Source organism: Anolis sagrei, chromosome 5, assembly GCF_037176765.1.
Source record: "Anolis sagrei isolate rAnoSag1 chromosome 5, rAnoSag1.mat, whole genome shotgun sequence".
NCBI classification, from domain to species: domain Eukaryota; kingdom Metazoa; phylum Chordata; class Lepidosauria; order Squamata; family Dactyloidae; genus Anolis; species Anolis sagrei.
Window position 1 is genome coordinate 105,322,691 of NC_090025.1, and position 12,947 is coordinate 105,335,637.

Genomic DNA, 12,947 nt, shown 5'->3' on the forward strand with positions numbered 1-12,947 from the left:
ATCCCCCAATACACATTAAACCTCCAAACTCCTGAGCCAGGTTTCCAACCTATACTCACTCATTTGGTTTTTGTAGCCTAAATACACAATATTGCATTTGTCTCTATTGAATTTCATTTAATTAATTTCTGCTCAATTTTTAATCTATCAAGGTCATTTTGAATTTTTTACTATTTTCTAGTGTTTTCTCATATTCAAGGTTTTATTGTTATGACCCAAACCAGTCACAATACGATTATGAATAAAGTAATATAGCCAGTGATTTCAACTAAGAGCTTGTAAAGAATAATGCTGAGCCCAATGCGAGGCTAGAAAATTTCCAAGAACTTTTACATTTTACAAATGCTTAGGGAAGATCAAGATGCAAACTAAAATAATTATCACAACCACTAGAGTGGGGGTGGGGAATGTGGGGATGGCAAAATCGCTTGAAGCCTCGTGAATTTTTTTTGCCTCATCTTTAAAAAAAAATGCCTGTAAACACTGCAAAACACAGTAGTATATCTCCTTATCCTATCTGCAACATAACCCGTCCTCATATTGGGTCTAAAACAAAACAAGTGATACAAAATCAGCTCCTAGAATGCTGGCACATCAGTGTGGCCCCTGGGATGATATATATGTGAAAAACTACCTTGATCATTCTGTAGCTGCCCACCTGTGAACTGGCATCTACTATGTATAAACTTATGTATAAGTCAACCTCACATTTGTAAGTAAAAGGCAGCTTTTGGGGCCCAAATTGTGGGTTTTGATATGATCCATGCATATGCCAGAGGTAAAACTTTGGGGCTCAGCATAGGGCTATTCATATCCACTCAAAAGGGGAAAATGACAGACAGGCCCGTAGCCAGGATTTTGATTCGGGGGGGGGGGGGGGGGGTGGGGGGCTGAGTTTAATTTGGGGGAGGGGGCTGAGTTTGGTTAGGGGGGGGAGGCTCAGGATCTACCCTAGCAAACCTCTTGTATCATCATCCCAATACCTGCATGCATATGGGATATATTGAGCATGGTGATCAGATCATGATATGAATAAACATAACAGTTTAAATAATGTACCAGTAAGGCCTTCTCGTGGACCACCCTGAGAATTTGGGGGGGGGGGGGCTGAAGCCCCTCAAACTCTCCCTGGCTACAGACCTGTTGACAGAACTGCCTCAAGGGGACATCCATTTTTTGTGACCACCACAACCACCACCACTTTTTTTGTCGAAGCATTCAAAAAGGCCTTTTGCCACTCTACTCAGAGAAGGGTATGGTTCATTTTATGATAAAGGTTCTGTGCATTATTAATTCTTATAAAAAAAGAGTAATCTCCTTTTCTGAGTAAAGTGGTCAAAGGCTTAGTTAGCTCCAAAAGAGCATGAAAGAAACTGTGACTCCCACTATTCTCTTCATTGTAGCACTGCTTTCGGCCCTTCTGGTAGGAAAATTGTGGTGGTGGGAACTCTTTGGCATTTTGTCTTGGCATAGAGAGCAAAAGGGATTGGGGCTTCTTTTATGGTACACTTTCTCTGGACAGACCCACTGGTGTCCCCAAAAAAGGTGGAGAGGAGGAGGAGGAGAAGACATGAAGCCTGGTTGCAGACAACCAAGTGCGAGTGGGTGGTCAGCGAAGAGCCAGAGAAGGCAGGCAAAAGACAAGAAACTAGCCACCTGTCATGGATGGATACAGCAGAAGCAATAAGCAATGAAATACAACAATAACAAGATATATTCAGCTGGAGAGGCAACCAGCTTTTTACTGTTTGCCTCCTTTCTCTGGCTCCTCTTCACCACCCATACAATTGCCTGTCCTTAGATGTCCACAGTTAGCTCATTTGACCAAGAGGAGACAAGCATGCTGGCTGAGCAGATGGGCAGATAGGTTATCCTAAAAGAAGCATGCATTCCCTTTGTTTTTCTGCAAGATAGTGTAGTGCAAAATACTGTAGTGAAGAAGTGACACTGCAGCACTTGTGCATAAGTCATCCCAAGTTTTTAGACTGATTTGGGGGCATATTTTTTAATACTCAGTTGCACGTGGTAATTAAAATGCTTACAAACATTCCCCCCATTTCATCTTAACACTCTGAGCTTCACTTGACCATGTGCAACTGTTTCCAAAAGTCCACCAGCTGCTTCTTGTAACATCTCATCCAATGAAGGAATCTGGATAGTTGTAAAGTTTTCCCACTATGTTATTTCTTAAAATTAACACAATACAGATAATACATGTTTTTCAATTTTGGAGTATTTTCTAACACACATATTATATAAACATTCTTACCTTTTTATCTTCTCTGGCCTTTTTGCCACCACTCTGAGATTCAAACATGTTTTGCATATGAAACTCTTTTTTAGAGAATTTATTCTTTTGTGATGTTAGATGAGGCTGACCAAAGCCACCATTAACTCTGTATCTGTCTGCAGGAATCTTACTCATTGGAGGGGGAAGAGTTCCACAATTAACACTTGACCAGCCATCTGTAGAATCTGTGTACGACTCTTGGTCACTTACACATCCATGCTGCCAATCTTTTAATACATGAACTGGCAAATATCTTTGAGTGGAAATATCCACAGAATTCTTCTTACACGGTGTAACTGAGCTTTTGGAAGAAATTAATGGAACTTCAATGTGAGCTGAAGAAGCTAGGAATTTACTTAGATGTTGAGATTTATCATTCTGTAACATTGCTTCAAATGCAGAATTTCCTTCTTGTTCATGATCAACATTCCAGGACAAAACCGCTTGACCTCTATCTACTGGACTGTCCTGCAGACTACTAGGAACATATTTGCTTGAGTTAGCTCCAAGCTCAACTACCAAAACTCTATTACTTTTCTCTTCTTGGTTAAAATTTCCAATACCACTGTCACTATTGCTGCTCATACTGTTATTTTGATGAACATCTCCATCGCCATCCAAAAAAGCTCTTGCCCGCACTCCCTCTATGAATTCTCCCATATCCCTGTACAATACAGAGACAAACTGAAGGACAGGTAGAGATGACATTGGAAATTCGAGGCAACCATTTGTGTCTGGATCTGCTGTGCATTCCAATCTGAAACGTCGTGCGATGCCCTGGTGAATTTTATGTTGAAATAGTTCTGGATCCACCATAAATACATGACATGATGTTCTCAAAACAGTTTCCTCCTCCTGAGCCAAACTTGCATCATCAATAGTCTGCATAGTGACAAGTCCAAAAAACCTTCTATCATCAGGGCATGTAGCACTAAATGCTAGCTTCTCTGCAGGGTACTCTGCAATCACACTAGATTTGTTATTACAAAGTTGAATACAGTCATGCATAATCTTCATCACTACCAACAAATGAATTTTTTGTTCTGCCCGAAGACGTCGCATACATCCACGAATAGCTTGCAAACTATCATATTCCAAATTTGAACTTGAATAAGGAAGTTCAATTGATCCGAGGTAACCTACAACCATGGCCACATTTAAAATGCTTGCATCTAATCCAAAATATTCCTGGTTTTCCAGTCCATTTCTAAAATCTGAATCATGATGCAAAGCTTTGGGCAATTCCTCATGATAGAAATCATTCAGGTTGTTGATTATATGTTCAGGTTCTGTTTCTAATTGATCCACTGCTATTTCATTCACTGGCACCTGCTTTCTTATTGAGGTCTGCAAATTATCTGCACAAATATTAGATTTTTCAAAGATCATGCTGAAAATCCCACCAGACTGCATTTCCTCGACAACTTTCTCTGCTCTATTTATACCCAATCCTTTTGAGTCAAGCTTTGGTTTAAGTAACCGTTTTCCATCGTAAAATTCAACTTCTTCATCACTTGAACAAAAGTCCATGTGGCCAGCCCCTTCAGCAATGACCATGTGTAAAACCCCAGAGCATTTGCCTATTAACTTCACCACATCTTCATGGGACGCCTTCTTCACGTTAATATCATTTATTGCAAATATTTTATCTCCTGCTTTAAGTCCCACAAAATCAGCAGGACTTCCTTTTAAAACACAGCTAAGAATACAGGGAGCTTGTCCAGAAATTGTAAAGCCATATCCTGCTCTCCCTCTTGCAACTTCAACATTTCTTATGCTGGAGCCTTGCGTACGCATCCGGCATTTCACTTTCTCTCCTGGCCTCTGCATCCTGGCATTGGATGGAACACGAAGTCTATGTAATCCAGTATAAATGTTTCATAGGATGCTGGAGGGGAAAAGGGGAAAAAAGGTTATTGAAATATATCCACCACTTGTTTTTAAAATAGTTGTTGCAGTTACTGTCTATATATACAATGATTAGGCATTACAATTATTACCCAATCTATCTATATGTAAAGGTATCTCTCAACACAAGCATAAACTCTGTTAGTTTCTGGAAAAAAATGACTTCTATGAATACTTGGCATTTGCCAAGTGCACTATCAGCAGGAAAGTGCCATCTTCAAACAGTTTACACATATATTTTTCTTTATACCATTTGCTATATACAGTCTAAGTGTGGCATCACAGAAAAACACTAGAATCTTTATATATTTATGCATAATAAATAAATACAATGTTTTTGAAAGACTGAAGACTGTTTGTTATTATTATAATAATAGTAACAACTTTATTTTTGTACCCTGCCTCCATCTCCCGGGGCTGCATACTTATGGTACAACGTGCCTAAAACAATGCATAAAACACACAGTACAATACAAAAATCAAACTAATAGCATATAAAACATTTAAACTCAGAACAGCGCCCAATAACCTATTATGAGAACTGCCGTAAATCACGGCCAACAGTACAAAATCCAATGATATAATCTGTGACTATGGTTATCACTAATTTTAGTAGAATTATTTAGTTAGATCAGTGATCGTAGAATTTGTTTTTTCTTTTCATACAGTCAGGATTGGGTTCTATCAGAACCATATTAGGTATTAGTTGTATGTTTTCCCCTTCTTTTCGTATCTTTATTTTTGAATGCATATTACTTCTGATATAATTTAGATTGTGTCAAAAATTAATTAAAAATCTAATTCAACACATAAATACAACATACAGTTATTCCATCATATTTGTGGGTTTGGTGTTTGCAGATTTGACTATATACAAATTTGATTGCAATGTTCTAGGAATCTCTTACTATAATTCTATGATTAACTTCATTCTTGTCCACTGGAGGAGTTAGAGATTTCAAGAGAGAACACCTCTCTAAGTCCTCCAGTGCAATTCTATGGTTAGCTTCCAGTGGAATTCAACCACAGAATCATGCTGGAAAACCTAGAATTTCTCAGAGAGACATTCCCTCAGGTAAAAATAGCAAAAACAAATAAGGTAGGCAATTGTAGGTTACAAAGTTAGAATTGTCTACAGAGAAACACTGAAAAAAACAGAGGAATTCCAGACAAGAATAAATCGCAGCCAGCTAACACCTCCCAACAAAGGACCCCCAGGCAGCAACCACCCAGGCTTTGAAGCTGCAAGGCCATTAAATGCTATTCAAGGGGGTCAATTGCAACATTCATACTTGCCTCAAGCAGACAAGAGTTCTTTCTCCCACCCTGGACATTCCACAGATATATAAACCTCACTTGCCTAGTTTCCAACACACCTCACACCCTCTGAGGATGACTGCCATAGATGTGGGTGAAACATCAGGAGATAATGCTTCTGGAACATGGCCATACAACCTGGAAAACTCACAACAACCCAGTTTCAACTAACTTTGCATTTATAAATGCATGGGGAACTTACATTGTAACTAACCAATGAAAAGATAAAGTCTTCATTCTTAACTCACCATCTTTTGATGGGAGGGGGATATGGTTGGAAATTAGAGGAAGATCAAAAAGAGCAGAAGCGAGGCAAGACTGAGAAGGCAGAAACTTTATACAAACAAAGACCTCAAGGAAGCGACAAGGGTCACATTGTCTACTTACAAAGTATTGATGACTATGCACTTAAAAGGATAGTAAGATTAAATGTGGGGGTTTATATGAGAGAAATAAATAGAAGGATTTGGCATGCAAGAAATCCTATTCTATAATGCTGGAATTTTCCAACACTGAGATGAATTAACAAACCAATTTTCAGCAGGGATAAATGAAATATGCATTAACGCAGGAAAAATGCAATGCATCACTATAGGATGGATCAAATAAAGTCCTGTTACCACTCTAACACAGTTTAGTCAAGATTGCTGGAATACTAGACAATGTTGAAGAAGAACACTAGAAAAGTTGGAATGTGATCTAAGGAGGACAACCAAGATGATTAAGGATCCAGGTATAGTTAGTTTGGAGTAGATGTGATTGAGAGATGATATGATGTCACCTTTAAATATCAGAAGGAATTTCATTTAGAACACTGCTAATCAAATGCCCACGGACTGGTGCCAGTCCCTTAGCCATGCGCTGCTGGTCCCAAGTGTTTCCAAGCCCAGGAGAGACAATAAAAAAAAAAAACGTAACTGACCAGAAGTCACTTCCAAATAATTTCCTGTACTTTAAATTCCCTCCCCTCACAATATGGCAAAAACTAAATGACATTTCTAGGGGGGACACGAAATGGCTTTGTGGGTCACTTTCCCTACCACTGGAATTTACCATGGATAATATGGCTTTGTGTGAGTTGACTACATAGGTTTGAGTGTGTATGAATATTCTATAAAAATCCAGAGAATCCAGGTTTCTGCAAAACAGTTGAAAAGTGAAATAAGAGATCTGTTGAGTTTCTTGTTCAGTCCATTAGTATGAATATGATCTATGACTTGAACAGAGTCTGGGGTGGGTCCAATGTAAAAGTCATGAGGCTCCATGCCCTAGAGCCATGATTTTCATGCCATGGGTGCGCATAAAAAAACAGATAATGTGTTTTTTATGGATCAGTTTGGGAAGACAGTTACAATGTTTTATTTGATGTGAGTTGAGCATTTTTTTTAAAACCCCACATTATCATGAAGCCCCTTTTTATTTCATATATGTGACTTTTATCCAAATCTAACCTTTGATGTCACCTGCAAGCAGGTCGGTAGTTTCTATCTCTCAAGCAACCCTTGAGCAGTACATAACACTGGAGATTCTTAAAAGAGCATCAATACGCCTTTGCTCCCTGCTTTGGGGGCAGCAGTAGGGTACACTCCTAGAAAACATATGCAGAAACCCTTGGGAGGTAGATGAACCTGATGGTAGGAAAGGTAAAGTCTTCTCTGGATCCAACTGTTGAAAAGTACAAAAACACTGAGCTGTGAAAAACCAGCCTGAGTCTGTTCTGTAGATATATTAACTAGCCTGAGTCTGCCATCTCCAGCCCAAAATGCTTTAAAGCTCCCAGACTCCAAGCAGATAGAAATGCTTCCTAGGGTACATCTTAAATGTACGGTTACAAACATCTAACTACAAACAACTCCTAGTTAAATACGAGGGCGAGACAACAGAAAGTGAGCGAAATCTACCCCTTTGAAGGGAAATTCACTCCTGAAAAAGTTATCATGGGGAAAGAGTGTCTCCACTGAAACTTTATTTATTTGACATTTGTACCCCGCCTTTCCCCAATCATCGGCCCAAGGTGGGTGACTTACAGCCACTAAAAATATACAATATAAAAGTTAAGAACAAGTTGAAACCATAAATATTAGCAAATGCTGTAAAACCCTTATAAAACCTCAACAAGATTGATAAAACCATCCTGATAATACCTAACGAAGTCGAATTGCCTTCTTAACCTTTCAATGTCATTATCATTAGTTTCCTGCAAAAGCTTCCTTAAAAAGGAAGGTTTTTAGGCTCTTCATAAAAGCTAACAGAGAGGGTACAGATCTAATCTCCCAAAAAGAGGGAGCCACTCCCAAGAAGGACCCCCTCTCTAGCAATCTTTAGGTGAATTCTTGAGGACACCAGCAATTCCCCACTAGATCTTAATGCCTTCCCCGGTGTATGAGGAACTCAGAACTTGAGGAACTCAGAACGCTACGTATCAGGCAATCTGGACTGATGCCGTGAAGGGCTTTACAGATCAAAACCAGCACTTTGAATCGGGCTGGAAACTGATTGGGTCAATGCAGCTGTTTTAAAAGCGGGGTAGTATGTTATCTTATATCCACTCCCCTTAACAGCCTAGCTGCTGACCTTTGAACAAACTGAAGTTTCTGAACTGTTTTCAAAAGCAGCCCCACATAGAGTGCGTTACAGTAGTCCAGGTGGGATGTAATCAAGGCATGTACCACGGTGATCAAGTCAGATTTCTTCAGGAATGGTTGCAGTTGGCGCACCAGTTTATGCTTTCTCACCAATCCAGAGCCCCCGGTGGCTCAGTGGGTTAAACCCCTGAGCCAGCAGGACAGGTTGCAGGTTCGAATCCGGGGAGAGGCGGATGAGCTCCCTCTATCAGCTCCAGCTCCTCATGCGGAGACATGAGAGAAGCCTCCCACAAGGATGATAAAAACATCAAATCATCCAGGCGTCCCCTGGGCAACGTCCTTGCAGACGGCCAATTCTCTCACACAAGAAACTACTTGCAGTTTCTCAAGTCGCTCCTGACACAACAAAAAAAAACAACCAATCCTTGTTTACCCAACAAGCCACATTTCTAAAAATCCAGTTATCACAGGGACAGAAAGTGGGATGAAATCTTCTGAACAGGGGCACAGAAAGCCAAACCAACACCACAGGGGTGTTAACCTTTCCCTATACTATCCAAAGCTAAAAGATATATATCTTTGGCAGGAATGACACTGAAAAAATGTACCAGTTCTGACTTACAAACACATTCAACTTAAGAGCAAACCTACAGAACCGATCTTGTTGGTCACTTGGGCACTGTCTATTAATACAAATAGAAACAACTTCAACTCACAAGTCTCAATTATAGGAATCCTGGGAGATGTAGCTTTGGCAATGAGCGCTCTGGGCCTTGCAAAACTGCAACTCCCAAGATGTCACTGCATTTCAGTCATGATAGTTTAAAAACTGGTATCAAAGTACATTAATTCCAGAGTGTAGATGCACTACGGCTAAAAGCAAGGGGAATGCCTCCACGTTAGGGAAGGTCAGGCAGGCCTGTCAAACTGAGGGCTTTTGGTTTCTACGAAAACCTGTGCCTAGGCCACATTGTCCAGAGGCAGCGGCCTCCTCCTCCTCCTCCTCCTCTTCCCTTCAGGCTCCTGTTTGCCGACAGCACTCCCTCGCCCGCCATAGTTCCGCGGGGTCCCAGGCCCAACTCCCGAACAGGGCCAGGCCAGGCAGGCGGAGGGACCACAGCGGCGGCGGCGCATCCCTAGTCCTTACCTGCGGGGCTGGAAGGCCGCACTGGCAGCCCCTCTGCCAACACAAACAAGGCGAACTCTTGGCCCGCCCGGTTGCCAGGGAGACGCCCGCGAGGACGCCCGCGAGCCCGCCTTCGCCGCCGCCTCGTCAGTCACTGGCTGACCACAGCCATCAATCACCCGCTCCTTGGCGGGCCCGACCAGTCACCGTGGCGGACATCGCAGAGCCCAGGCCGCTATATTTGGAAAGACTACAGCTCCCGCCATGCCTTTTCCTAGGGAAACCGTGAAGAATGCTGGGAAATAACTGTTTCAAATAAATGTTCAAAACCATTTATTGTCCTCCCTCTCCGCCCGCCGCATCTTGTTATCCCAGCAGCCCTATATCCCAGAATATCAAGGCAGAAAATCCCACGTTATCTGCTTTGAACTGGAATATATGGCAGTGTGGACTCAGATCACCCAGTTTTGTGGGATTTTCTGCCTTGATATTCTGGGATATAGGGCTGTGTGGAAAGGCCCTAGGGTGATCTGAGTCCACACTGCCATATATTCCAGTTCAAAGCAAATACTGTGAGATTTTATTCAGCCGTGTGGAAGGGGCCTGGATGAGATATTAATAGAAAAACTAGAGCAAAATGTGCTGCACAAACGAAGTTTTTATAGTCTAATACACTTTTTTTCATGTGTTTAAGATAAAACCAATTAGGAAATGACATTGATAACCCAGGAACAAAAATCATGTTCCACACAGCTGAATAAAATCCACATTGAACTGGATCACATGCAAGTGTGATCTCAGATAATCCAGTTCAAAGTAGGTATTGTGAGTTATCTGCCTTGATATTCTAGGGGGTCTTCCACACAGCCATATAACCCAGAATATCAAGGCCAAAAATGCACACAGCTGAATAAAATCCACATTGAACTGGACTACATGCAAGTGTGATCTCAGATAATCCAGTTCAAAGTAGATATTGTGAATTATCTTCCTTGATATTCTAGGGGGCCTTCCACACAGCCATATAACCCAGAATATCAAGGCTGAAAATGCCACAATATTTGCTTTGAACTGAGTTATCTGAGTCCACAAATCCATATTTTATTTATTTTATTTATTTTGAATATTTGTACCCTGCCCTTCTCAATCCCCTGGGGGGGGGGGGGGGAGACTCAGGGGGGGGAGGGGGACTCAGGGCAGCTTCTAGTTGGCAACAATTCAATGCCTCTATATATACATAATAAAATACATAACAATCAATAATTATAAATAGTTAAAAACATTAAGACAATACAATTAACATCTACTAAGAATTACCAGTCTGGTGGTCGTTATTTAGCCAAATTCTGTGATTGGATACTTCATCAAACTTATCCATAGTCCATTTCCAAGCCATTGTCAACATTGTCATTGTCCGCCTAATTACCCGAAAGCCTGGTCCCACATCCACGTTTTTAACTTCTTTCTAAAGGTGAAGAGGGATGAAGATGACCTAATTTTCCTGGGGAGTGAATTCCACAGGCAGGGGTCCACCATTGAGAAGGCCCTGTCCCTTGTCCCCACCAAGCGTATTTGAGACAGAGGCGGGGCTGAGAGCAAGGCCTCCCCAGAAGATCTTAAACTCTGAGGTGGGACGAAGGAGATACGTTCGGACAGGTACACTGGACCTGAGCCGTATAGGGTTTTATAAGTCAAAACCAGCACTTTGAATTGTGCTCAAAATTGGATCGGCAACCAGTGGAGCTGACATAATAGGAGGGTGGTATGCTCCCTGTATGACGCTCCAGTAAGTAATCTAGCTGCCACCCGTTGGACTAACTGAAGTTTCTGAACAGTCTTCAAAGGCAACCCCACGTAGAGCGAGTTGCAGTAATCTATTTGGGATGTGACAAGAGAGTGGGCCGCTGTGGCCAGATCAGACTTCCCAAATTACAGGTGCAGTTCAAAGCAGATAATGTGGGATTTTATTCAGCTGTGTGGAAGGGGCCTGGGTTATATGGAAGGACCCTAACTCTCCCCTTGTCAGAACAAAAAGGCAGAGGGTTGTTGTCGGTTTTTCGGACAGTATGGCCATGTTCTAGAACAGTGCTTCTCAACCTGTGGGTCCCCAGGTGTTTTGGCCTACAACTCCCAGGAATTTCAGCCAGTTTACCAGCTGCTAGGATTTCTGGGAGTTGAAGGCCAAAACATCTGGGGACCCACATGTTGAGAACTACTGTTCTAGAAGCATTCTCTCCTGACGTTACACCTGAATCTATGGCAGGCATCCTCAGAGGTTGTGAGGTCTGTTGGAAACTAGGAAAATTGAAAGAGGTGTGAGCAAGACGACAGCTAGGCTCTAGAACCGGGTTTCTCAACTTTCCTAATACTGCGGCCCCTCAATACACTTCCTCATGTTGTGGTGACCCCCAATTATAACTTTATTTTCGTTGCTACTTCGTAACTTTGGTGCTGGAGGAAAGTTCTGAGAGTGCCTTGGACTGCGAGAAGATCCAACCAGTCCATCCTCCAGGAAATAAAGCCAGACTGCTCACTGGAGGGAAAGATACTAGAGACAAAATTGAAATACTTTGGCCACATCATGAGGAGACAGGAAAGCCTAGAGAAGACAATTATGGTGGGGAAAGTGGAAGGAAAAAGGAAGAGGGGCCGACCAAGGGCAAGATGGATGGATGGCATCCTTGAAGTGACTGGACTGACCTTGAGGGAGCTGGGGGTGGTGACGGCCGACAGGGAGCTCTGGCGTGGGCTGGTCCATGAGGTCACGAAGAGTCGGAGACGACTGAACGAATGAACAACAACAACACTTCGTAACTGTCGTTTCACTACCGTTATGAATCATAATGTAAATATCCAATATGCGGGATGAATTTTCATTCACTGGACCAAATCTGGAACAAATACCCGATACGCCCACATTTGAATCCTAGTGGGGTTGGGGGGGGGGGATTGATTTTGTCATTTGGGAGTTGTAGTTGCTGGAATTTATAGTTCACCTACAATCAAAAAGCATTCTGAACTTCACCAGTGATGGAATTAAACCAATCTTGGCACACTGAACTTCCACGACCAACAGAAAATACTGGAAGGGTTTGGTGGGCATTGACCTTGAGTTTTGGAGTTGTAGTTCATTTACATCCAGAGTGCACTGTGGACACAAACAGTGATGGAACTGGACCAAATTTGGCATGAATACTCAATATTCCCAAATCAGAACACTGGTGGAGTTTGGGGAATAGAGACCTTGACATTTGGGAGTTGTACTCGCTGGGATTTATAGTTCACCTACAATCAAAGAGCACTCTGAACCCAGCCCACAATGGATCTGCACCAAACTTAGCACACTACCTACATGGCCAGCATTGAATACTGGTGGGCAGGCATGTAGCCAGGGGGGGGGGGGCTCGGGGGGCTTCACCCCCCCCCCGAAATTTTCATGGTGGTTCGCGAAAAGGCCTTATTGGTGCATTATTTAAACTATTATGTTTATTCATATCATGATCTGATCACCATACTCAATATATCCCATATGCATGGGGGTATTGGGGTAATGATACAAAAGGTTTGCTAGGCTAGACCCTCTTTCACTCAGACTCAGCTCCCCCAAAACTCAGCCCCCCCAAAACCCCCCCTGAAAAAAATTCAGCCCCCCCCCCCCCGAAACGAAATCCTGGCTACGGGCCTGCTGGTGGGGTTAGGGCAGGCCCGTAGCCAGGAAAGG

General features: G+C 42.3%; 1 protein-coding gene across 5 annotated transcripts in view; it reads right to left on the reverse strand.

Moving 5' to 3' along the window:
* The window catches only part of RGS12 (regulator of G protein signaling 12), a 98,022-nt gene that overhangs the window by 83,704 nt on the left and 1,371 nt on the right, over positions 1-12,947 (reverse strand). The window contains exons 1-2 of one of the 5 annotated variants that reach the window (XM_060778009.2): positions 9,248-9,365; positions 2,270-4,178 (exon numbers count right to left, since the gene is read on the reverse strand). In XM_060778009.2, coding sequence (XP_060633992.2) covers positions 2,270-4,120 — 1,851 coding nt within the window. In that variant the 5' untranslated portion in view covers positions 4,121-4,178; positions 9,248-9,365. Of the gene's footprint in view, positions 1-2,269; positions 4,179-9,247; positions 9,370-12,947 lie in introns of those variants that run through there. The other 4 variants (XM_060778012.2, XM_060778013.2, XM_060778014.2 and 1 more) reach the window with 4 other exon arrangements.